At 40.2% G+C, this 25109-nt stretch overlaps 1 protein-coding gene across 15 annotated transcripts in view; it reads right to left on the reverse strand.

Annotated features, from left to right (window-relative positions):
* TTLL5 (tubulin tyrosine ligase like 5) overlaps window positions 1–25109 on the reverse strand; it is a 305050-nt gene that overhangs the window by 71237 nt on the left and 208704 nt on the right. For 13 of the 15 annotated variants that reach the window (XM_019920700.3, XM_073800210.1, XM_019920740.3 and 10 more), the window contains 2 exons: window positions 23972–24167; window positions 6159–6376 (listed from right to left, as the gene is read on the reverse strand). In XM_019920700.3, coding sequence (XP_019776259.2) covers window positions 6159–6376; window positions 23972–24167 — 414 coding nt within the window. Of the gene's footprint in view, window positions 1–6158; window positions 6377–23971; window positions 24168–25109 lie in introns of those variants that run through there. The other 2 variants (XM_019920773.3, XM_019920781.3) reach the window with 2 other exon arrangements.

Consider the following 25109-nt stretch of genomic DNA (forward strand, 5'->3'; position numbering starts at 1 on the left):
CTGATATGTACAATTCTTATTTTCAAGGTAGTTTCCAAAATAATTTTGATCCACGTTACTTAAAAGAATGTTTTAACATTCTAAAATTATTTGGACATTTGTCTATATGTTTAATATCTCATTTTATTGTAAAGTGGTCAGAGAATGAAGACTGTATAATTTCCGATTTTTTAGGATTTACACTGAGATAGTTTCGTTTTGAAAAATACTCCCTGGGAGCTCTGCAGGGCATAAAATTGCATGTCTGTTAATTTAATCTTATTAGTTATATTGTTCAAAACCCTTTATGTCCTTATGTTAGGTCTATTTTGCCTATAATAATGACTATTCTATTCTCATTCTGGAATTCACTATTTTAGGTTGAACCTATCTTTTCTCTCATCATTTTTACCTTTGTATACCTTTTCCTCAGAATTTTGGCAGAATTTTAAAAATCTGTCCTGAATTTCATTAATTCAATTTTCTGCAGTGCCCAATCTCGATTCACTGTGTTCAACCCAATTTTTCACTCAGGTGTTCTCATTTCCATTTAATCGTTCCTGACCCCAGACTGCTTGCTCTCTCTTAGATAGATTTTTCTAGCTCTACACACCAATGCACATTAGGGATTTTCTAAAATGTTGTTTTCTTTCTTGATTAAACTTATTTTGGAGGTTGGCAGCTCCTCTGAATCTTCTCCACGGAGCTTTCTTTTAAGCTATACTATCTACTCCCAGGCCCCAAGATTTTAAAATATTTGCTCATCCTTGGAGAAGAAAGTCTAAGTTTGCTAATAAGGACACGGGATTACAGAGAAACTGATAGGAATTCTATCAAAGGCTATTTTAAGTTTCTGTCCAAACCTTTAAAAAAGGGATTTTCATAATCAGATAAGAAAGAAGGGAAGTGAGAGATGGGAAATACCCAACATTTATATTACCATTTTAACATCCCAGCAAGCAGGAATGAGAAGTAAGATTTTAATTTAAATTACCTAAGTATGAATCACCAAAGGAAGATCCATCATTCTATGACTCTCACGTATTTCTCTCCCCACTGGACCGTACATATCCCAATGGCAACTTTTGGTTAGAAGTGATTACTAGTACCTAGTTCTCTGACTGATGTCATCGTCGTCATGCCCAAACCAATTCCTAAGATCTCCTAATGCCACCAGTGAGGTCCAAACGCTGAGGCCTGGTAGAGGAAAGGGAGTCTAAGTGGTGACTCCTCAACTGGCCCTTAGCTCTTTCTAGCCCCAGGCCTACCCCTTAGAGTGAGAGGGCATTGTCTGGTGTATTCCAGGGCTCCCAGTATTTTCCTACACTGCACTCCCATAGACAGGCAGTATATAAAGCCCTCGATGTTGTTGTTCTATGCAATCCTTCTTGTGCTACATCTAACAGACATTTCCCCAACACTGCAGTATGAGGGTGACACTAATTCTTCCTCCTCTTGAGTATTTCATTGGCCACTTAAGTGGTAAAACTGGCGTGGAAAGGAACGGAAGTGAGTTCCTAAGTGCTGACACTGCATTTTTCCCAAAGGCAGTATTTTAGGAAGATTAATCTGCCACTTGCTGTACAGAATGGATGTGAATGGACTGGTGGGGGGGTGGGGGAGGGGTCTGAAATCAGTGGTCTACTGAGAAGAGTATGGGGTTAGCACAGTGGGGGATATGAATTCTGGCTTTGGTTCTGCCACTGACCATCTGTATACCTTGCTACACCCAAAGCCCGACATTGTGCCTTCATCCAGGCCTTTATCTTCCAGCACTGAAAGTCTATGATTATATATTTGGGAAATGCATAATTTAGAAATCTTATATTTAAGGATGGATATGCTACAGATTCAATTATATTTCTTGAAACTACACATAATAAAAGGCTGAAAGGCTGAGAGAAGATGGTTAACCTATAATATGACATCTTCAGTGCTCATATCAAGACCCTACTTTTGGACCATTGTAACTCCTGATCACTTTGCCTCCTGTTAATGACTCATATGTTAAAAAGATAGAGCATATTTTTTTCCTGATCCTTAGTTTTATATTTTTCTGACACCTCCATCACATTGCTGACATCACCAAATGTTCCAGTCACATTAATTGGTATTTGGTTTAACATGCTCCCGGGCTCTCGATTGCTTTCCTCCTTCCTACTCCCTGGCAGCCTTTAGCAAACACCACTGTCCTGGGTGCTGACACTGAACGGCAGTTGACTTCAATTTCTACTGAGGTCACCCTGAGGCAGGATATCCTAAAACCTGGCAAGGAAAGGTAACCCCAGCTATTTAAAGAAAAGTCCTTTAGTTAACACATTATTGACTGGGGGATTTTTGCAGAAACGAATGCCTGTGGCCGTAATACGTCTCCGGTCAAAAATGTGTTAAGTCTGGTGTTTCTCATACAGTTTTCTTTCTTCAGAGAAGTCCCAAGGTAAACAGCTTTGACCCTGCCCTTCCAAATTCATCTCTAGTCTATGAGTTTTGCCCACCTCCCTGGCAAACTTTAATCATCTCAGGTTTCTTTCTCCATATTTCCTGGAGAGTGTGATTCTGGCTCTGAAAAAAAAAGAGGTCTTTTACAAGGAAGGAACAGTTCATATGCATGCAGTTGTTCACAGGCTGTCATCCTTCCTAGTTCAGCTGACTGCTTGGAAGAAATACCACAAATAGTTTTGAAAGGAGGATCTGAAGTTGGTACTAAATTATGAAGTGTTACAAACATTAAAGAGGAAAATCAAAAAAGGGTATTGGCACCATGGAAAAGGTAAAAAAAAATTCTAAACCACTCTCTTCACAGAATTGACAAGTGAGATTTAGCTAAAGGAAATATAAATATATGAATTTGAGAACTGTAACAAAGAACTGTTGGGCCAAGAAAGGATGAGGAAAATGGCTGTAAAGCATCAATATTAAAAAACAAACGTGTTCATTAAAAATCTTTCAACAGAATAGACTGAAAACAGGTTATTTTGGTTAATTATTCAGTGGGGACAGTGGGTTTTGTTTTACAGATGGGAAGCTGAAACCTTTAGAGGAAAAGTGACCTGACTACTATCATAAAGAAACAGGACCCCACTGTTCTGATTCTCAATTCCCTTTGCACCAAAATCCAAACGACATTCCATCTTTTATGTTCCATTGTTCTCTAGACGCAACCCTCTAGGATGTGGAAACTTTGATGCTCTTGGAAATTGCTTCTATATTTGTCCAGTGCCAACTGCTGTGCTAGGAGAAGCCTGAAGTTCAACCAAAAACACAGGGCTTGGCACGGTCAAAAGCTCATCACGACTTCTCATTAGCTGTGTCTCTTGGGACAACTATGGCATTCCTGAGTGTGACTCTGTATCTCCCTCCAGTCATAACTGAGGGTTCCGGATTCATCTGAACTGAGCCCGAATAAAGGCCGCAATAAGCTCCAAGCAAATGAAGCAACACATCTTGCAGGAAGAAAGTAAAAAATTACATGAAAATTTCTTGAAGTGCCAACTTAGTATTAACCATAATACCTAACATTTATTTAGCATTTATTATGTACCAGGCACTGTATTTGTGCTTGACATTCATTAATTCATTTATTTCTCTTAAAAACCCCATGAGGCAGGTACTATTATTATCCCTATTTTAAATAGGAAACTGAGTCCCACAGATGTTAAGTAACTTACTACGCTTGCTAGGAACAAGAATTACTTCAGAACAATAAGAGTAGTGTATCGACTGATACTCAGGATCCTGATTTCGGGAGCCATGAAAGGTTTCTCTAGATTAAAAATAACTTCATCAATCCAAATACAGTATGGAGTTTAGTTCATAGTAATGTACCGATGACAGTTTCGTAGTATGGCAGTCTTCAAATGTACCATGGCAGTATAGGATGTTAACCGTGGGGAAAACTGGGTTTATTTATCTTTATGTGTACTATCTTGACAGCTTTTCTGTAAATCTAAAATAATTCTTAAATAAAAAGATTATTTTTAAAAACTTTACCTAGATACTTCCTAGGGGGAACTTTTCATTGAGTCAGTTCAGAGAAAAACAATGCTATTCTTTTTCCTAAGAGTCGGAAGCATATTGAAAACAGCAGGGGCCTCACGGCACTACAGTTTACATATAAGGGAAAGGATGTTCAGGTCTCCATTAGTGCTAACTTGTTTAGCTTCAGAGACTTGTGCTAGAGTTTTAAAGGCAAATTGGAAACTATTTCCTGGAACAACGCCTCACAGCATGCCTTTTGATACTTGGATTATATTTCTTAAATTCTGAAGAAATCTTGCTTTCCCCCCCTCTTCTGTGCTTTTTTGGTGCTGAGCTGCTTCCGGTTTTCCCACACTCCTGCCCGTCAGAGAGAAGAAACCACAAAAATGCAGCAAAGCAAAGTTTGTCCATAGAGCTGCAATTCCATCTCAGAAGCCTGAAGTGCTCTCCTGCCAGCAGTGAGTTCAGGGCAGTGAGTGGGGTCCTCGAATGTCCAGCCCTGCTGCCTGCTGACGGAGCCCCCCTCTCCACCAGCAGACTAGCCACAGGGGCACCACGGGCCATCTCAGCAATGATTGGAACAGCCACAAACCAGGAGCACACTGGCAAATTCAACATTCATATCCAACTCACTGATATTCCCACCTAACTGTGGGCTTCTCAAACCTGGGAATGAAAGTGTGGTTTTGGAATGCTTATAATGGTTACTAAGGCTTACTGAGTTCTTAAGTGTGCTAGGTCTTGTGCTATGTACTTTACAGATATTAAGTCTGCTAATATTTATCAACTGTCCTATGAAGCAAATACACTTTGTTATCCCCACTTCACAAATAAGGAAACTGAAGTCAAGAGTTTAAGTAATTTGTAACTTGTGGAAGATCTCACGTTAATAAAGTGTGTGTGTGTGTGTGGGGGGGGGGGGTGGGTGGGATGGGACACAGGCAGGCTGGCTCCAGAGGCTGCACTCTTAAGGATTCAAGGCTATTCTTTCTGGGGTGAGGGACCATACATCCTTCTGATCGTGCTATTGGCTCTCAACCACGAACTGCAGCCTTCCCACTGCCCTCTCCTACTGCTCCAGATAGTTCTATAAAGTCATTACGATGCCTGTTATTCTTAGAACAGTGCTTGGCACTTGGTAGGCACTGAATAAACGTTTGTTGGATAAATGAATAATGGCAGCAATACTATTAAAACAACCACGAGGGATTGTTTTCGATCCAAATCCAGAATTTGATTCATTAACCAAGGGGGGAAAAACACTAACTGCTTCTTCTATGCCCTAGGATTCCTTCTTACAACTAAAATTGATTTTGTGAAGGACAAATGAATGGGGAGCCTCAATGAGAACAAGAGAAATACACAAACCTCCTCTAGGCCTTTATCCATCAGGGAATGCCTGCCTCTTCCAGACATCTTTGATAAGTTCCCCAATTTTAAATGGAGAGGGGCTGTTAGAACCAGCACTCCTTTTACCAGTCCACTTCTGGTTTACTAGGGAAGATGGCTGGAGGTACAGTGAAGGACGTGACCTAAAAAACGTGATTCAGGTACGGAAATGTCTTTTTTGAGGTAAAACAGGTAGATGACAAAAGGTATTAGAAATATTGTTGCTACACAGAGCCTGATGACTAAGGTCAATGAAGTTAATCCCTCTAATGAAATCCCAATCCTATGTCTTCCCTTTCAAGTGCCTAAAAATGAAGAAACAAGGGTGGGGGTGAGGGAAGAGTATTGCATTTTATCTGAAATATATATGAAAAGATCTAACTCTGTAGAATGACCAAAAGAAAAACACATCCAGGAGGAAGTTTTCATTTCCTCCCTCCAAGCCCACAGTTCAGCACTGTTACCCAGTGCACTGTCTGACTGAGGTTCCTGCTAGAGGCCAGAAGAGTTAGTTAGCAATGACCCTGAACCCTGCCAGTGGCAGCACTCATCACAACCACTGGGGAACATAAAAGAGCAGTGCCTGCCCCTCCCACAGGACACAGCCTGGACATTGGCCATGTTGCAATAGCTCCCCAGGTGATTCTAATTTGTAGCCGGGTGCTGAGAACCAGTTAGCCTTTATTCCCCATCAGGTGTTCTTTTCAACATTTCAGCACAAACTGTCTCGAGCCTCCAGAAATAGAGAGTACTGTTTGCATAGAATTGACACAACTCAGAAGAAACTGAACAGAAGATTACTGAAAACTTACTTGGAAGCCCTCTGGGATGCTGCCTTTCTGAGGACTTGTTTGTGATTGGACGGGGGTTTGGGGACCAGGGAAGAGGAAGAGCTTGGAGCCGGCACCACTGTTTGTGGCAGAGTGGTTGGCTTCTGGCCACTAGCTGTGGCGCTTGAAATTCTGCAAGCTGCACCGTTATTTATTGTCCATAAATTGGAGTTAGGTAGTGTCTGGCTGCCAAAGATCACCTACGAGAAAAAGAAAAAAATGAAAGATGGAGATGCCCTTCGCGAATTAGTTTGCTGTAAGTCAGTAACTGGTTTGCAATCCTGAGGTGGGACAAAAGGAAATGGGAAACCGTTAAAATTAAGTAATTTTTAAGGAAAAACTTCTCCTCCAATAAAGCCAATGCAGGTTTAGGTTCAGGGAAGGAAAATCTCTTTTAGCAGAGAGTTGAGATTATCTTGCTGAAAGTACACTGGAGTAGGACTCAGGGCGGCTGGGTACTATGTATTGTCCATATGCGTGAATTAGAGGAGCATTTGGTCTCTCTCAGTCTTAGTATCCCTTCATTGTTAAAGTCAACAAGTATTTAATGAATGCCTCTTGCTGGGTATCGAGTACTAGAAATACAGCACAGAACAAAAGTGACTTGAAGCCTGACTCAATTCCAGCCCACTCCCAGAACTCTGAACTCCTCTAGAAGGTTCGTACCTTGGGGGAAAGGGAAGGAGCCAGTGTGGCGTAGTAACACCTTGATGACCTAAAGATTAACATAAAACTACACTTGAAAACACTTTCAAAGTAAAATTACTACATCAATAGTAGTTACTATATACAAATACCAGAGCAAAACAAGGGTATTTTCGCTCAGAGGGTAAGCCTACAACTACTAAATAATGACCTAAAAACCATCTAGATGTCACAAACACCAACATGTACCTGCAGTAAGGATGTATTTAATTGTACACTTCCTCAGGGAGAGGCTTAAAAAAACTCTTACAGCTTAATTCACCCCATTAGAAATAGTTTTTTTGTGTCCCAAATTTTGTTCCTGATTCTTCAATTGTGTTAACACTGCTTTCAATATGCATTGCTTCATAAAAGCTTTAAATGTAAAATAATATTAGGAGGAAAATAATATAATTGACAAAATACGTAGGACTTTTTATTAAAAGGATTTCTGGCAACTGATATCTATTTGTAGGCACGACATTTTAAGAGGCATGGAAGAAATGTCATTTCCTCATGGCAAGGCCTAAAGGAATAAGTTCAGATGCTCTTACATTCACCTTTTAGGTGAACTTCACCAGGTAAACTTATTTTTTAAGATATAAGAGACAAACTGGGTAGCTTTAGTAAATAAATGTTAACCAACCCTCCTATACTCATGCCTTGGAAGGTCCCATTTCAGGAAACTGTGTCCAAGGGCTCCAGGCTGGGCAGGTATGAGTGGGGGATCAGGGAGGGGGTCTCGTGTGGAGGGAATGTGTTTGGCTGAGAGGCTTGACAAAGAGCACAGTGATTTCAGAGGTGGAGGATTGGGGCTTTTTCACACAGACCAACTGGACTGAGATGTTCCCCGTCTCTGGAAACCACCCGAAAGGGAACTGAAGAGCTGTTCGCTTGCCTCTATCTCTGACCACAGAAGGGGAGCTGAGGAAGACGTGAGCCCAGGGGCAAAGCCAGGAGCCTGGGGCTGCAGAGTGTGTACATGGGGGTGTACGTGGGAGTGGGGGAGGCAGGGGGTTGGGTGATCTGCAGAAACCAAGGGGTGCAGCAGAGGCCAGCTTGTGGGGACTGGCTCAAAAACAAACCCACTCCTTTCAAGCACTGTTTCCATATCTGAGGGCCTCAGAATCTGTGGGAGAGATTCAACTGGGAGGAAGGAGGGAGGCAGGAGAGGGCTAACCTAGGCTTCTATTTTCACCACTGCCTCCCAATAAGTGAGCTTCGACTGAAGAGTGCTTGAAAGATGCCTCATTCAGGGTGGGGAGAAGATCAGAACTCAGAATGGGGGCTGAAGAGTCCTATGTCGACCATCCATAAACACGTTCACTGGATGAGTAGTAGAGGAGGAAAACCACTGTTAGTGAAATGCTCTTGGAAATAAAAACATTCTTTACTGAGTTAGATTTTTCACACTGTGACGGAACTGCCATCAGTAAGAACATCTATTTAATACATGTTGCCCTGGTGACAACCGTATTTCAAATTCACTGAGTTTTCCTTTTATTAAAAAATCTTCCTGGGACATCTAAATACAAATAAAAAGATGAATAAAAAGAGCAAGATCAGAACAGTGAGTATAGTAAGCTTCTACTTGAGTAAAAAAGAAAAAAGGATACATACAAACATACAGTTATATGCCAATACACACACATAAACATATATACAATGTTGGTATCTGCACAGAACAATTTTGAAAGGCTCTTAAAAATAACTGGCATCCTCCATGGAAAAGAACTGTCAGCTAGGGGTCAGGGGGAGAGGGAAACTAATTTTTTACTAGATATCATTTGTACCTTTTTGAATTTTGTACCATCTATATGTAGTTATTTATTACAAAAATCAATTATTGAAAAGTCAAAAGGAAGTCAAGTTCTAACAAGATTTGAGCAGGTAACAGATTAACTTTCTGAGTACAAATCAAAGTATCCAAATGAAAACCAAGTTTCAGGCAGCTGGTTCTAGGACCTGCCACTAGACTGGGTTGAAGAAGGAAGTGACTGTTCAACACTTACTATGGCTACAAAACCAGATTAGGTCATCAGCGAAAAGGAGACACTCAGGTAAGTGGAAAGGAGCATGGCTCTGCAGTCCAATGTGCTTGGGCTCAAATGCAGGCTCTGTCACTTATACACTGGGTGGCCTTTTCAAGTTACTTAACCTCTCTGAGCTTTAGCTTCCTCATAAAACAATTATAATCACTTGGCTGGATTGTTGGGGATTAAATGAAGATCACATAAGTAAATGTAGCCCAGGCACTCAGTAAAGGTTTCTTGAAATAAATCAAAGTGCCAGGCACACAGTAGAAACTGAAATGCTCCCTTCCTTCCCAAACTACTGCCTTTTACTGAGGAACCAAAGGACGGGCTGATATGTAAGTCTGCTTATCTGTAATGACTTGTGAATGGTAGTTGGTTCTACGTTTTTCAACATAGTTTTCTAGTCTTATAATGATGCTCACTAGCTGCAAAAACAAACTCTTAAAGTGAAAACATATGTGTAGGTTCCCCAGATCATATTTACTCAATTCTCTTTGGCAGAAATGATCTTTCCCTCTTCCAAATGCTTATAAAAATGTATTTGTATGTGTCTTATCACATTTAGCACATTCTACCTTGTATTACAGGCACTTATATATGTACTTTTTTCTGCTTCTGGACAATTCATACTGGAAATGCCTGGATTTATATCTGATTAATTTTTGTTTCACTAACTGCCTAGTAGAATGCCTTGTGCATAAAAGGTGCTTAATAAGCATTTACAACATGAATGAAAAAAAAAAAAACAACTCACATTATACCAACTATTGATTTTTTTTTTAAGCATCAGTTAAATTCCCATAAAAGAAAATAGGCAAGTTTGTGTTTACGTAGAGATGTAATCTTGTAATAGGACCATTCTCTGGAGTTTGAATAGTGCCTAGTGTGGTATGTGTTCAACTTATACTCAGCCACAAAATGTAAGTAAGCCCTTCTATAGACCCCAAACAAAAATAAATTCACCTTCCTAGATGCAAATTTTGTGGCAGGACCTTAGACACCAATGTTCCATAAGTAATAAGATCAGTCTTTATCTCAAAACACAAAATAAAATAAATCAGAAGAATTTATTGCTTAGGAGACTCACTTGCTTGGGTACTAATAATTCTTCCTTTCTTCCCAATAAAACTGCCCTGATTTTGTTTGGGTAATAATGTGTGCCCAGCTAAAAAATTACATTTCCCAATCTCTCCTGTACCTTGAGATAACCATGTGACCTAGTTCTGAGTTGTAAACAGAAGTTTCCAGGTACGGGTTCTGGGAAAGCTCTTTAAAGGGGGCAGACTGGGTTGGTTGGTGCACAAATTTTGCCCTTTACTGCTCTTCTTCTCCCCACCCAGAACATGGATATCTACCTAGAGGTGGACAGGCATAGGTAACTTCCATAGGGTGGAAGTTACTTGTTAACGGACCGCAGAGGAGAAAGACAGGAGGAGCACGGGTTCCTGATAGCACCACGAACTTTAGGAGCACCTAGCTCTAGATTTCTGACTATACTGGGGAAAGAAAATAAACCTCTAACTTGTTTAAGCCATGGGTGTGTGTGTGGGGGGTGCCCTATTACATGCAGCCAAGTGGAACCCTAACTGAGCTGAGATATAATTCTCAATCTACCAAAGAGTCAAGCTTGTTTCAGCCTCAATGTAACATGTGCTGCATCTCAAAAAAGCAGATACTTTTTCCAAATACAGTAAAAAGCTTCCAGGTTCTCATTTGTTGTTTGGTGATCATATGCTCATATACTGAATAGGTAATGAAATTATTACAACTCTATGCCATCCAAAACTCCCAAAAGTCAGTAATGTGGACAAGTCCCCAGGTGTTTCACCAAAGCCAAGACTAAGTGGAATGAGATTAAAGTAATCAAATCTGATTAAGAAGCAAACCAGGAAAGTACTCAGGTAATGTTAAAGGCAGACATATAAATAGATGTTTTTAGACTACTGGCAGAAATCAGCCTCCCCAGGTATACCCCGTAGCCTGTATTGGCCCTAATCCTACAACTCTACCAATGACAGATTGTATGAACTGTTTTGTCCTGATATTCATTCAAAAATAAGCAGAAGAATTATATAAAGTTCTCTCCATATAATTTCTAAAAAATGTGAGGTTTGGATATACAGTATTAGCACTCTGCACTTGTGGGTTAACCCAGGGATGGGGGCTGCACCGTCATCAGTCAATGTCCTGGGAATGTGAGAACTGTATAAGCACCAGCTGTATAAGACCTGGTCAACAAGCACAAGCCCTTTGCTTCTTTATTGGGTGTGGGAAACAGCAATGCCTCAGCAAGGAGACTCAGAGAAAACCACAGTTTGAGCATTGGCTTGGCCACAGACAAAAGACTGGAAAGGCCCTCCTTCTCCCACAACAGAAGGGTACTCGTGGGTGGGAAGGAGGAATTTCTGATAGACAGAACACAGACTGAAACTTGGAAGGTCACAGGGAAGCAAGATCTGAGCTCTCTTACTAGAAAGATAACACTGTTCAGAGATTAAATTCTGGGAGTGTGTGTGTGTGTGTGTGTGTGTGTGTGTGTGTGTGTTTTAATTCCTTCCAGAGAAACACCCCTTTTAGCCTTTACTCAGGCTTCTTGGTGATGGAGTAGAGCTGGAGGCCTCCCTGCAGTGAAATATCAATAACTCTCTAATTCATTTTTTTGAAAATTAAGGGGGATGAAGCAGGTAAATGTTAACCTCTATTGAGCGGGGTTAATGTCTCTTTGTACCCCTTTTACTCTGATATCAGAAGAGCAAACATTTGGGGCATTATTCTCCCCATATGAGATTTTTATTGTAACTTGGATAAAGTTCCCATTACGTAGCATACAAAGCCACTTCTAGTTCTGGCAGCTCAAGTACTGGGATGGTATATCTTCCTGAGCAGGTAAGATGCTAAGCACTCATCCTGCTACAACCAGGCCGAGAGCTGTTCAATGCAAAGAACACATTTCGTCTTTTGTGCAACCATATGATGCTGTGAAAAGCTCAGGGCCAGGGTGAGGGTGAGGGTAGCTGTTTCTATTTTGGCAAAAGCAAGCTTCCAAAAGGCCTTTGTCCCACCCTGCATGCAGTTCTTGGCTGTCTTCCATTCACAATGTTTGTCAGCTGGAACAAGACTGAAAGCCGAGCAAGAGAAAGAATACAACTTCCGGTACTGCAACAAGGCACTGGGCAATGCTAGGACCTCGACAGGGATGGGGCAGAAACCCTGAAGATGCTCCCGTTCATACACAGAGAGACTGAAGACACAAGCACCTGAGACAGGACTTTGAGACGCCAAAGAGATTGGAAGTCCTCTGGCATTCCCTCCCACTTCTAAAACAAATGAAGAAGCTACTTCTCCTATAGCAACTAGGAAAGAAGGCTCTTACTAGTGCAAATCACCTATTCTAAAGGATGTGAATACAGGTGCTTACGTGGACAGAACAATTTAGAAGAAACTATTATTCACCAACCAACTGAAAACACTGTGCTTCAGGCAGCCCCTAAATCAACTGTACCTTCTAACATCTGAGAAACAATGCAGGCCATTAAAAACAGATACTCAAATATACTTACATGCCTCAGACTCCTGCATGTACGCAAACCAAAGATACCAGCAGTGTCTCTGAGTTGGGTTTTCAATAGCATTGAGACACTGGAACAGATCTTGGGCTAGGTGTGTGTTACAACCAAAGAAGTCCAACTATGAGGCAGCTGGCTAAGGCCAGGGCTGCAGCCCATGATCAGAAAACCCAGTGAAACTAGCCCTAAGACATCACACGGATGACATTTCCTCACTACAGGCCCACCCCCCATTCTGACAACAGAACTGACTGATAGTCATACATCGGTAGAGGCTCATAGTCTGATGGCAAATTTAGACTCCTATGACTGTAGACTCTGCTTTGCTTTCTATTTCTTTCTCCCACAATGCCCAGCAATATTTGGCAGACCAAAGGTTTTTTGTTTTTTTGAAACACGTTCATTAGAAAAAGGAAAAGTTTTAAAAGTCATTTCGGGGCTTCCCTAGTGGCGCAGTAGTTGAGAGTCCACCTGCTGATGCAGGGGACACGGGTTCGCACCCCGGTCCGGGAAGATCCCACATGCTGCGGAGCAGCTGGGCCCATGAGCCATGACCGCTGAGCCTGCGCATCCGGAGCCTGTGCTCTGCAATGGGAGAGGCCACGACAGTGAGGGACCCGCGTACCGAAAAAAAAAAAAAAAAAAAAAAAAAAGTCATTTCGAATTCTACTCTCAGAGATAACCTCTGGTAACATTTAGACTTTTTTCTGTGTATAGTCACTTATTTTCTTTGTATATACATGCATTTCCATGGGCTTACAAAAATGGTATATGATATCTGATGTTTTGGAGACTTTTTTTCATTCAAATATCTATCTTGAGCATTTTTTCATATATATAAGGGTAGATCTAGATGATTGTTTTTAATGGCTTTGTATTTTCTATCATGGTTTATCATAATTTACTTAACCAATCACCAATAGTAGAATGCTATAAACTGACACAGTAGATCTATATTTGCAGTTAAGGAAATAAGTTCCTAAAACATTTTTAAGTGGGAAAAAGTAGGCCCCCTAAAATCTTATACTTCCATTGTGAAACCACACACATAGTAAGGCTGTCACCAGTTTATTTTGCTATTTAAGAATACTGTTGTGATAAACATCATGTTATTTTTTATATCTTTTGACATATACCAGATCATTTCCTTAAAGTAATTTCCTTGAAGTAGAAGGGCTAGATCAGAAGGCTGCTTCTTCTTTGTCTTTTTTATACATATTCTCAAATTGCCCTCTGTAAAGGCTGTACCAAATACATTTCTGTCAGTGTGTTTGGGAGAATAATTCCCTTACCTTTCCTTGATTATTATAAGGAAATACTACGTGTCCCATGGAAAGCTGGCTCATAATTTGATGCTAATGCTGTTTCTCCTTTTTTTTTTAACGTTTATAAGACATTTATGCCTTTGGACAAACATATTCTTTTAATCGTTTTACCATGGTACTATTAATCATTCTTTCTCCTCACATCTCTCTCTAGCAATTGTGAAATTAATTTGCTATAATTTTCAGCTGTCCAAACAAGTAAATATTAGTTTAAAAAGGTGTAGCTAATTAATATTTTACGAGCCTTGAACTTCTCCTAAACCACCTTATTGAATATCATTTAAACCAATTTCTGCTTCTGGCACAGGGGGTTTAACTAAAACCCAAATTGAAATTATAATGCAATAGCTAAGATGTGGAAGCAATCTAAATGCCCATCAACTGATGAATGGATAAAGAAAATGTATATACATGTGATAGAGCATCATTCAGCCTTAAAAAAGAAAGAAATCCTGCATAAGTTACAATGGATGAAACTTCAGGACATTATGCTAAGTGAAATAAACCAGCCACTAAAAAACAAATACAACATGATTCCACTGATATGAGGTATCTAAAGCAATCAAACTCATAGAAACACAAAGCAGAATGGTGGATGCCAGGGGCTGAGGGGAGGGGGAAACGGAGCTGTTCAATGCATACAGAGACTCAGTCATGCAAGATGTAAAAGTTTTAGTAATCTGTTGTACAACAATGTGCATATAGTTAACAATACTGTAGAACTCACAAAAATTGTTAAGAGGGTAAATTTATGTTATGTGTTTTTTACCACAATGGAAAAAAAGTAATAATAATAAGAGAAATGAATTTTTATTGAGCTTTTATCATGGTTAGCATTGCTCTAAGTGCTTTACATGTTATAGCATGTTCCCAATCATTTGAGGTGGGTCCCATCATCACCTCCATACACAGAAGAAGCAACCAGAGCACAAAAAGGTTCCGTAATTTGTCCATGATGGCAAAGCTACCAAGTAGTAAGTGAGATCCAAGTCGTCGTCGGAGTCTGATTTCACAGCCCTACTGTACTACATTGCCTTCCTCATTTATGCTATGCTGACTCCCTTTTTAAAGCAAATCCACTGAAATCAAATCTCCCTTCCAAAGCAAATCTAAAGCAAACTTAGCAATGTGTCCAATTTTCACCAGACGCATTTAAAAGACAGAGATTTCCCTGACTTTACTCCAGGAAGAAAAGGTTGAAAAAAATTTGTGTGTAAGCAAATCTTTGTTACTTCTTTTGAAAGTTAAAATATGTAAGTGTATGCGTATGTGAGTCTGTGCGTGTATAATATATAAATAAAGGTAACTTCAAAAGATCAGCAATGACCCCAGATTGAGAGTTCAATTGGTTAAAAAAAAAATAACTCATAGCCTCATTTTCAATTGTCTCTTTTATCTTTTACTTACTAGTAGTTTTAGTAAGGCCCTTGTTCTCCTAATAATGTTTGTGTCTTACATCGTCTGATAAGTAAAATGAAATAATTAGACAAGGCAATGTCTGAGTTCTTTACAACTTTAAATTCAGAGTTTATAAATATCTAACTTGTCTTTGTCTTCAAATGTTTAGTTTGTTTTACTTGGCTCAGAATATCACATATTGACCTGTTGTTCATCTTACACAGACTTTGCTGTCATATATACCTGATAAGTTTTTTCCTGTGGCTGCATCCATTGCAGATGGGTGGGGTTCTTTACATTTAAAGATGAGGTCTTTCATCATCTCACGCAAAGTTACTGCTGTGAGTCCCTCATATGCCCACAGACAAACAGAAAAAAGCCACAGGTCACAGAGTGAGGGGAGGGAATGAAACTGGCCACCAGGCAGCTGTAGCGAAACCACATTTTAAGGATATACAACAAACAAGGTCGATCCCAAGCAGCTGGTAGGTGACGAGCTGCCTCTTAACAAACCTACAACCAAGTGGAGTTCTGAATTTTGATTCATTGTGTTGACCTTTTCTTTTATACTTGTGTGTATGGGTGTATAGCAGCAGCAACAATAAAATTGGAATGTCTTATCTGACTGATGATAAATGTATAAAACAAGAAGAAAATGAAGAGTCACTTACTCAAGGGGGAGGGAGGTAGAGTGGAATAGGGCTTTGGAAGCCTCTGACCTGGCTTAGCTATCACAACTGCAATAAGCCAGCTGGGCAACCTTGTGTAAGTTACTTAAACTTTCTGAGCAACAGTTTCCTCATCAGTGGAATGGATATAATACTATATCTAGCATACAAGAGGCACTCACTGTACACCCATTTCACTGCCTTCACCTTCCTCCCTCCAAGATTCCAGAGAGGCCCTACTCTAGCAACAGCTTAGAAAACACCCTGGTGGTAACCAGGGGACTTCTATTACTAGTAGTAAGGAATCAGCATAATGAACTGATGTTTATATTGAAATAATGCATTAAGAATCAGATTTCTGGGGACTTCCCTGGTGGTCCAGTGGTTAAGAATCTGCCTTCCAATGCAGGGTTCGATCCCTGGTTGGGGAACTAAGATCCCACATGCTGCGCTGCAACTAGGCCCGCATACTGCAACTACTGAGACCACGCGCTCTAGGGCCTGCGCACCACAACTAGAGAGAAGCCCGCACTCTGCAACTAAGACCCGATGCAACCAAAAATAAATTAAAAAAAAAAAATCAGATTTCTATGGTATTGAAAAAGCAAGCATAATATTAATCATGCAAAAGTGTCAATCTGTGTTATTCACATTGGTAGATACCTGTTGTGTTTCCTGACAGTATTCTCAAAAACACCATCATAGAAACAAAATTAAACAGTATGACCAATGACAACAACAGGGTTGAAAGGATGAAGTGATTATTGAAGAGATAATTCCTATGTTATCAATAACAACCCACACACATGCTCTGAATCTCCAAACTTCTAGAACATATTTCAGGATTCTACAAGACTCAGTGATTCCTGACACTGCTCCTAAATAATAAAAGCACAAGGGAGCATAGAATATGGGCATTTCTAAGAGTTTTAAGTCCTGGAAGACCTTATTAAGACATCTCTTTAAGAATTTGAGGTAACTGGGATAAAAGTTTAGTAAACCTTTTCTTTTGCAACAGTGTATCTGACTAGTAGGAGACTAGTTAAGATACCTGAGATTAACTTTTCAAATACAGTTTTATAGGCGTCAATATGTACTTGTCGATGTACTTGTCGAACGCATGAATTGCAATTTAAAATGTATGTAGGGCTTCCCTGGTGGGTTAAGAATCCGCCTGCCAATGCAGAGGACAAGGGTTCAAGCCCTGGTCCGGGACGTTCCCACATGCTGCGGAGCAACAAAGCCCGTGCGCCACAATTACTGAGCCTGTGCTCTAGAGCCCGCAAGCCACAGCTACTGAAGCCCGCGTGCCTAGAGCCCATGCTCCGCAACAAGAAAAGCCACCGCAATGAGAAACCTGCGAACCGCAACGAAGAGTAGCCCCCGCTCACCACAACTAGAGAAAGCACGCACGCAGCAAGGAATACCCAACGCAGCCAAAACTAAATAAATAAAATAAATACATAAATTAAAAAAATAATAACAATAAATAAAAATAAAATGTATGTAACAATACATATAACTATTAGTTATCGAACGCCTGAATATTGTCAGAGAGGTAGTATAGCGCATGATAGCCAAGAGCTAGGATGCCGGAGGCTGACACCCCTGGATTCCAAAACACCAGCTCTTCCATTTATTACTTTTGTGAGCCTGGGAAAGTCACATAAGTGATGCTCTGTTTTTATATCTGGAAAATGGGGCTAATAAGAGGGCAGCTGTGAAGATTCACTGTGATAACACAAATGACACTCCAGGTTCAGTGCTTGGCACATGGTAACACCCTGAGGAATATAATCCTCATGAAAACCCACAGATATACATTATCATCACCATACTAGAGATAAAGAAACCGAGGTTCAGGGAAGTTCAGATAACCTGCCGCAGGTTATGGGCTCAGGTTTAAACAGGATTATCTGACTGCAAAGCCTGTCCACAGTGCCTATTTCTAAACAGCTGAATGTAGTTTTACATGTATTATTTCACGTATTTTCAATGTCTTTTCATTAGGTAAGAAGAAAAGAGTTTGGCTTGGCAAAATCTGCTAAATCAAATGGTTCTAAGAAAATCATAATCATAAACAAGCTATAAACTAAGTGTTATATGAATTTCTGATACAGGTCAGAAGCAAATATAAAATTGAACAAAAGACCCCAAAACCAAATGAAAACAAAAAAACAGAGCAGCAGTATGTTAGAACGTTCAAGTCAACCTGCTCCAGGAGCTACGCCTGAGGTCTTGCCCACCCCGCCCCCACCCCCACCCCAGCCAACCTTCTTCCCAGGTACTCTCCTTGGAAAGACGTAAAAAGACTCCCCCTGCAGAGCCAGTCTGCTTGCCTGCTCTCCCTGTGCCGCGCTGAGGGGCTAGCGTGTTATTGCTGGCTGCCTGGAAAAGCCTGGCGCCTGCTGAATTTCTCTTTCTTTCCCCTCCCCTACAACACAAACACACAGCAGCTGAAGGCCTGGAGAAACAGTATTCACTGCTGCAGGTGGGGCAGAATTTTTCTAGACACATGCAATGAACTTTTAGGAGCAGAATAACAAGACTTGGCTGGGTTTATACGGGAATCCTTTCCACACCTGCGAGACTATGCTCTCTCTCTCTCTCACACACACACACACACACACACACACACACACACAGGCCGTTAGCAAAAAGCTCATTACACTTGGCCCTCAAGATGCTGCTATTGTACGGAAAGGACCCTTCAGGCGAACACTGAGCTGCCCCCGCTGCCCTGCTTGTCTGGGGACATTAGTCTCTGTTGCCCCTCACCGAATCTGGGTTAGTCTGGTGAAATTGGCCATCTTGGGATGGGGGAAGTAAAGCACAGAGTGGAAGGATTAGAGGAGCTGAGGATGCACGGTTTTTTCCTACCTTGAGTTACCTTATGATGTTGAAAATTAAGTCTACTAAAAATTGAAGGGCTTTGGAAACCAGTGAAAAATTAAGATGTACTTAAAATCCCCTCTCTCCCCCTTTGTTGTTAAAAGAAATTTCAGCAGTTCTTCCTTGGCCATCAAAATATCCTTAATTTTTCTGCTTTTGGGGCTTTTTTCAGTCTGGAGTAGGTAGAGAAGAGAGTGGGAGGGCAGGAGATGGGGGTTGAGAGCAGAGGTTTAACAAAGGATCACTTTAACAGAAACTACTGAGTAATCGCTCTGCCCTGGGCCAAGAATAACATCAGCTCAGCGTTGGCAATTAGAATCAGGTCAGTCAGGCCTCAGAGCCGGTGTAGCCCTCCTCACAGACCCCAGCAGGGAGAGCTACTCATGCTGATGTCACCAGCAGTCACTGCTGCCCAAGAAAGTCCCCCCATTCAGCTGACAGAAAAGTTTTTTATCCTTCTCCTTCAGGGGCAGGAAGCCAGTCTGAGAAGGAAGTGGAAAGCAATGAGGGAAACCGGAGAGAAGACACATTCAGATGTATCAACACACAGAGTCACTGTACCATCCCTAGAATACCAAGATCCTGCAATTTCCTCAACTATCCTGGAACTCATTTTAAATGAATTAATACATGTAAGGCACCTGGAATAGTGCTTGGACCACAGTAAGTGCTTATTAAGAGTTAGCTATTCTTACTAAAACAAAGAGGGAGGAATCTGTCCCATTATTTATCTCTCATCCATCATAAAACTTGCATCCTGGGAGTAGCGGTTGCTGAGCAGAATGTACCCTGATAAGAAGAATGAACAGGAAGTTTTCAAGTTTGGAAACTTATTGATAAGGAAACTGTAGTAGATGAAGTGAAAAAGATGGAAACAAAGTTCCTATAAAAAAAAAGATTGCCTGAAATTTTATAAGGGCAACACTAAATTTTAACAAATCCAGCCTCCCTTTCAAAAGACAGAAGACAAATAAAAGGGAGACATTTCTAATCTCTTTCTCTCTAGCTTAATGGTTCTCCAAGTGCGGGCCCCAGAAGAAAAGGCTTAGCATCATCTGGGAACTTGGAAATAATTGAGGCCCATCCTAAACCTACTGAATCAGAAATGGAGTCAGGGAAGCAATCGGTGTTTTAAGAGACCCTCCAAGGGGTTCTGCTGCTCAAGGCCAAGGATCTGCAAACTATGGCTTGCAGGCCAAATCCAGCCTGCCATCTTTTCTGTAAATAAAGTTTTATTGGAAAACAGCCACACTCATTCATTTACATGTTGTCTATGGTTGTTTTCATTCTACCATGGTAAAACTGAGTAGTTACCACAGACCCTACGTACAGCCTGCAAGGCCTAAAATATTTACTATATGACCATTCACAGAAAAAGCTTGCTGACCCTTGCTCTGATTTAGAATGATTTTTTTTTTAAATTGCTAGTTTTACCCATCAGTGTGTAAAAGCTCATAGTTTCAATTTTGTCTTATTTTGTTTATCATGCTCTCTATCAAACGGACTGGATCACACCTATTTCCTTGTACCTCTGGCCCTGGAAGCCTCCGCCAATGGCTCCAGGTGACTTTCCTCTCCCAGGTCCATGCTACAGGACCAGTCTTTTGTAGGGGTGATTCGGTACATGAAAATTCCTAGATTTATGAGTGAAATGCTAGACAGAAATGAGGATCAAAGCTTACACTGCATGAATGGTTAGAGATGCCCATTTCAAAACTCATATCCTGAATCAGAGTTTTCCTCCTGAAATTAATACCTACAAAAAGTTATCTAAAAAATAAATAAATTAATTAGTTAAAAAAAAAAGCTGGCTAAGTGCAGAAAGGATGGAGAACTTCCTCTGCATGTAATGCAAGAAAGGCTGCATGATTATTTTTCCAACAATATTTTTAGGAGATCACTATGAAAGGCACTGTCTGTCCATGTATGATATGATATGATATAATATAATATAATATAATACAATACAATACAATACAAGGCCCCTTTTAATGTCCTGGTCCATAAACACATCTCTCTTGTGAATGGATACTAGGTAAATCAGATTTCAATTCTACTCACTGCTCTCAAACAGGCAATTAACCAAATTGTTAGTTATATCAATGCCTACCTACACTTTAGAAAATTGAATCCAAAGCATAAGAAGTTCATCAGAGAAACCACCTCTATCTAAAGGGGTTAACCCAAGGACAGACATATAGGACATCCTGAGAAGGCAAACCATGTTTCAAGCGATCATTTGCTTGTAATTATAAGGGTCAGGTCTAGCACAGTCACAAGGTGAGCTAAAAACACAGGCTTAAAAATCTAATTAGGGCTTTGCTCCTTCTGTGGAGTGTTTCTTAATGTCCTCTGAAATAAAGCGCTCTAAGGTACTATTCTTCATGTTAGAACACTTACTATCTTATTTGCTATTTTATTAGTTATAAACTCTTCAAGCTAATAGAATTTAGTTTCCTTCTCTCTCCCCCACAGTCCCAAGCTTCACGCTTACTCATTTTGACCTAAGTCAACTGTGGATTAGAAGAATGGGGGAAAAAATAAAATGATGTTATAAACATATATAAAATTATGATAAAAGATTTTCTGTTCCCTCTCCAGAAGACACGAGATAACTCCCTTCTTGGGAGTGCTGACTCCTCCCTAAAACAGGCATTCTGACAGATTCTAAAAAACATATTTTCCATATACTTCATAGTTCAGTGAAACTCAATCAGTATGATCCTCAGTAAAAAAAAAAAAATCCACACAAGAATAGCAGTACTCTGAATTTTCAAAGGAATGTGACTTGCTGGAAGCTAATCAAAAGAATGAGAAGGACTTATAAATGAAGCAGTTTCTAAAAGTGAAAATCAGCAAAACTGTCTCTCTTTCCTCAAAACCTCAGTGCTCTGCAAATCACCTCCTTTTTTTTTTTCTTTAATCATCCACCATTTCAAGGTATGGAAGCATTAAAAGGGACCAACTGCCTAGATGCATTAGAGCCACAGATTATACTCAAACAAGGGGATAAGGCTATATATATTTCCACTATCCAGCGTCTGATTAAGTTGGCATTCTTAAGTAATCTGAATGGCAGGGGGTTCAGAAGTTTAAAAAGTTTTAAGAAATTTACACAGATTGAAAAAAAACTAAGATATACTGCGGAAGAAAAATTTAAATGGAGTTGTTATTGCTAAGAGGGCTCTAAAATGGAGCCAGGAGGCCATTGAGGAAGTGTGACTTTTGCACATCTCAGCAGGGATGGAATTTGAACTTCGGCCACTTCTTGTCTTAACATGGGAATCCAGAACATCTGCCCAATGTTCCAGAAACTCAAGATACTTAGTGGACCCTTACACTCTAAACCAACTTGTGATAGCCTATTTATTTATTGGATCCTTACCCTAAAATAACTCATAACTGCCTGTCCTTTAAGGATAAATATTTCCTTTCGTGCATCAGGATCAATCATAATGCTTGAACAACCTTGTGGCTTTTGCCTTTGTAAGCCCCTGACTTTTTTCTCTTCCTTGGAATAATCTTTTGGTATTACCCAAATCTGTCTCTTGAATTGGAATCCTTAAGACCCCAAATAAAGCTCTTGGGGACTCCCTGGCGGTCCAGTGGTTGAGACTCCATGCTTTCACTGCCGATCCCTCGTCAGGGAACTAAGATCCCCACAAGCCGTGCAGCACGGCCAAAAAAAAAAAAAATTTTTTTTTTTGTTTGCAAACTGGCCTAAATGCCTCCGCTATCCCAAAGACTATTTAAATAAGGAAATTTCTACATGGCAGAGGGCAGTGTGATGATGCTATATTCCATGCTTTACAGATAAGAAGTCTGGATTTTTCTCCAGTAAAAATGACCTAAAAAGCTACTTCACAAATGCCTGGGGACTTCTCTGGTGGTGCAGTGATTAGGACTCCGCGCTCCCAATACAGGTGGCCCGGGTTCAGTCCCTGGAACAAGATCCCACATGCTGCAACGAAGAGCCAGCATGCCACAACTAAGACCTGGCGCAGCCAAATAAATAAATAAATAAATATTTAAAAAAACAAACAAACCCTTAAACAAATGCCTGCACTTAACGACTTCTCAATTCCAATGAATTAATATAATATACAGATTATACTATCACAGATAAGATGATCAAGTGGTGAATGACACTGAAAAAAATAAAAATTTCTCTGGACCTGGACGGCATTTGAAAAAACAAAGAGAGAGAGCATGATGATAACTGTTTTATATAGAAGAAAAAAAAAACTTGGGAACATTACCTTAGCCTTTGAGTGAATATTAATTTTGCACACACTAATGCACACTACATTTTTATAAGAGCAAATGACAAGAGATCAAGCTGATATAAGCTATTTCTTCACACAACCAAGTATCAGGGAAGCTCACAGAATCAGTACGGATTCAGCCCAGCAGAACATGTAGAACACGGTAACTGATTCTAATGATGATCCTGAGTTATCAGGAAAAAGTTAAGTCTTCACGGCCTGACTGTTTTGTGAAGTCATCCTTTCTCTGTAATTGGGGCCATACTGATTCGCTAGTGCAATATACTTATATAATTCCCTTACACATATACTCAGGAGTTTGTCATTTTATAGACAGTGAGTAGGGAATTAATATTTCAGTAGAGTGTAAGTTCCACTACAACAAGAATCTTTGTGTCTATTGTTACATTTTTGTATACGTTGTTCTATGTACAAACTGTTAAACCAGAAGACCAACGACCTAGATTAAGACCATTTCCTATAAGAACCTGAAAGTTATTTATTCCTTGAAAATCTTGATAGGCCATAAAGGATTAATGTGTGCTTAAATAGATCAAGTTAATGAAGGCAAGGAAGTAGTACATTTAGAAAAAAATTTTTAAAATGCTAGCTTTTAGGTATCTGGGAATTAGACCCTTTGGGAAATTACTGAACTAAGATCAGGCAACAGAAAGGGTAAATACTACAAAAGAGATTTTTGTGGAGGAACATTCATTCAAATGAAAGAAAGAATGTCAAAATTGGTTCGAGATCACTTTCCCACAAAGCCAGTGTAGATTCAGAACATTTCTTCCCCGTGGGTAGATTCCCCATGAACCATTCAAGCCATGGTGGCATTGGTAAACTTTTGAGAAACTATCCCCACATTTCTCATGGAAAAAAAAAAAGTTTTTTTTTTTTTTTTTTTTTTAATCCACAGAAGGAAGATACTAGCACATGGAAAAGCCTTATCTTGAATTACCTGGTGCCGGGCTCGACTCTGGTCCAGAAGCTGCCGGGACTGAAGTTTTTGCTGTTCAAGTTGTTGCAGGGCAAAATGGAGTTGGTAGCTGCCTACTGTGGAGTGGCACCTGTGCTGCGGGACCACCCCTGTAGCCTTGCTATACGCGTTGTTCTTTACCTCTCCCTCCCAGGCAAAGCCACCTGTTTGGAGGCTCCTGAAGAGAAAAGAAAGCAGATTTCTTAGAATGGTTGTGTGAACAATGAAGGTTGTTCACAATGAAGGAGCAGAACAATGAAGGAGAGAAATATTTCAGTTATTTTTCCTTTATAGAACTGAAAGCAGTTTGGAGTTACAAATCTGTTTGTGGGATAAATTATCTGACTTGCCTAGGAAATCGCAGCTCCGTGAAGACAAAGGCGGGCTGCTCTGCTCTCCATTCTATTCCTAGCACTTTGCCATAAGGCTTGGCATGTGCTCAGCACACAAAAATATCTGTTGAATGTTAAATAATTAAAATAGCAATTTCACTCCCCTGTGATTGTCAAAAGGACCTCGAAGAGGAGCCCAGAGAGCTTCAAATGAAGGATGGTAGGTTATTTCAAGGTAAGAACAGAGGAACAATCATCTTATCTAAACATCAACTTCAAAATTATAGGGGTGAATTGTGCAAGAGTCTTGGTTTTTCTTAGCCACCCATTAGTGAAGTACCTAAATTTTTAAAATAAGTGTTTGTATTTGAGCTTATGTCCCCATATCATGGGATAACATAACTGGTGTGAGAAGATACATTTTTCCTTATTCTGAATTCATCTCATCAGGGTCCCCAGCCAGGTTGACATTTAGCCTACACACATTGAAGACATTATGCTAAGTGAAATAAGTCAGCCAGACAAGGGCAAATATTGTATGATTTGTCCTAGAATAGTCAAATTCATGGAGACAGAAAGTAGAATGGTGGTTGTCCGGGGCTGGGGAGACAGGGGAATGGGGAGTTATTGTTTAATGGGTGTCGAGTTTTACCTTGGGATGATGACAGAAGTTTTGGAGACGGATGGTGGCGACGGTTGCACAACACTGTAAACGTATGAAATGCCTCTGAATTGTACACTTAAAAATGGTAAATTTTATATTATGTATTATTTTACCACAGTTTTTT

This window comes from Tursiops truncatus, chromosome 2 (genome assembly GCF_011762595.2).
Source record: "Tursiops truncatus isolate mTurTru1 chromosome 2, mTurTru1.mat.Y, whole genome shotgun sequence".
In the NCBI taxonomy this organism is placed as follows: domain Eukaryota; kingdom Metazoa; phylum Chordata; class Mammalia; order Artiodactyla; family Delphinidae; genus Tursiops; species Tursiops truncatus.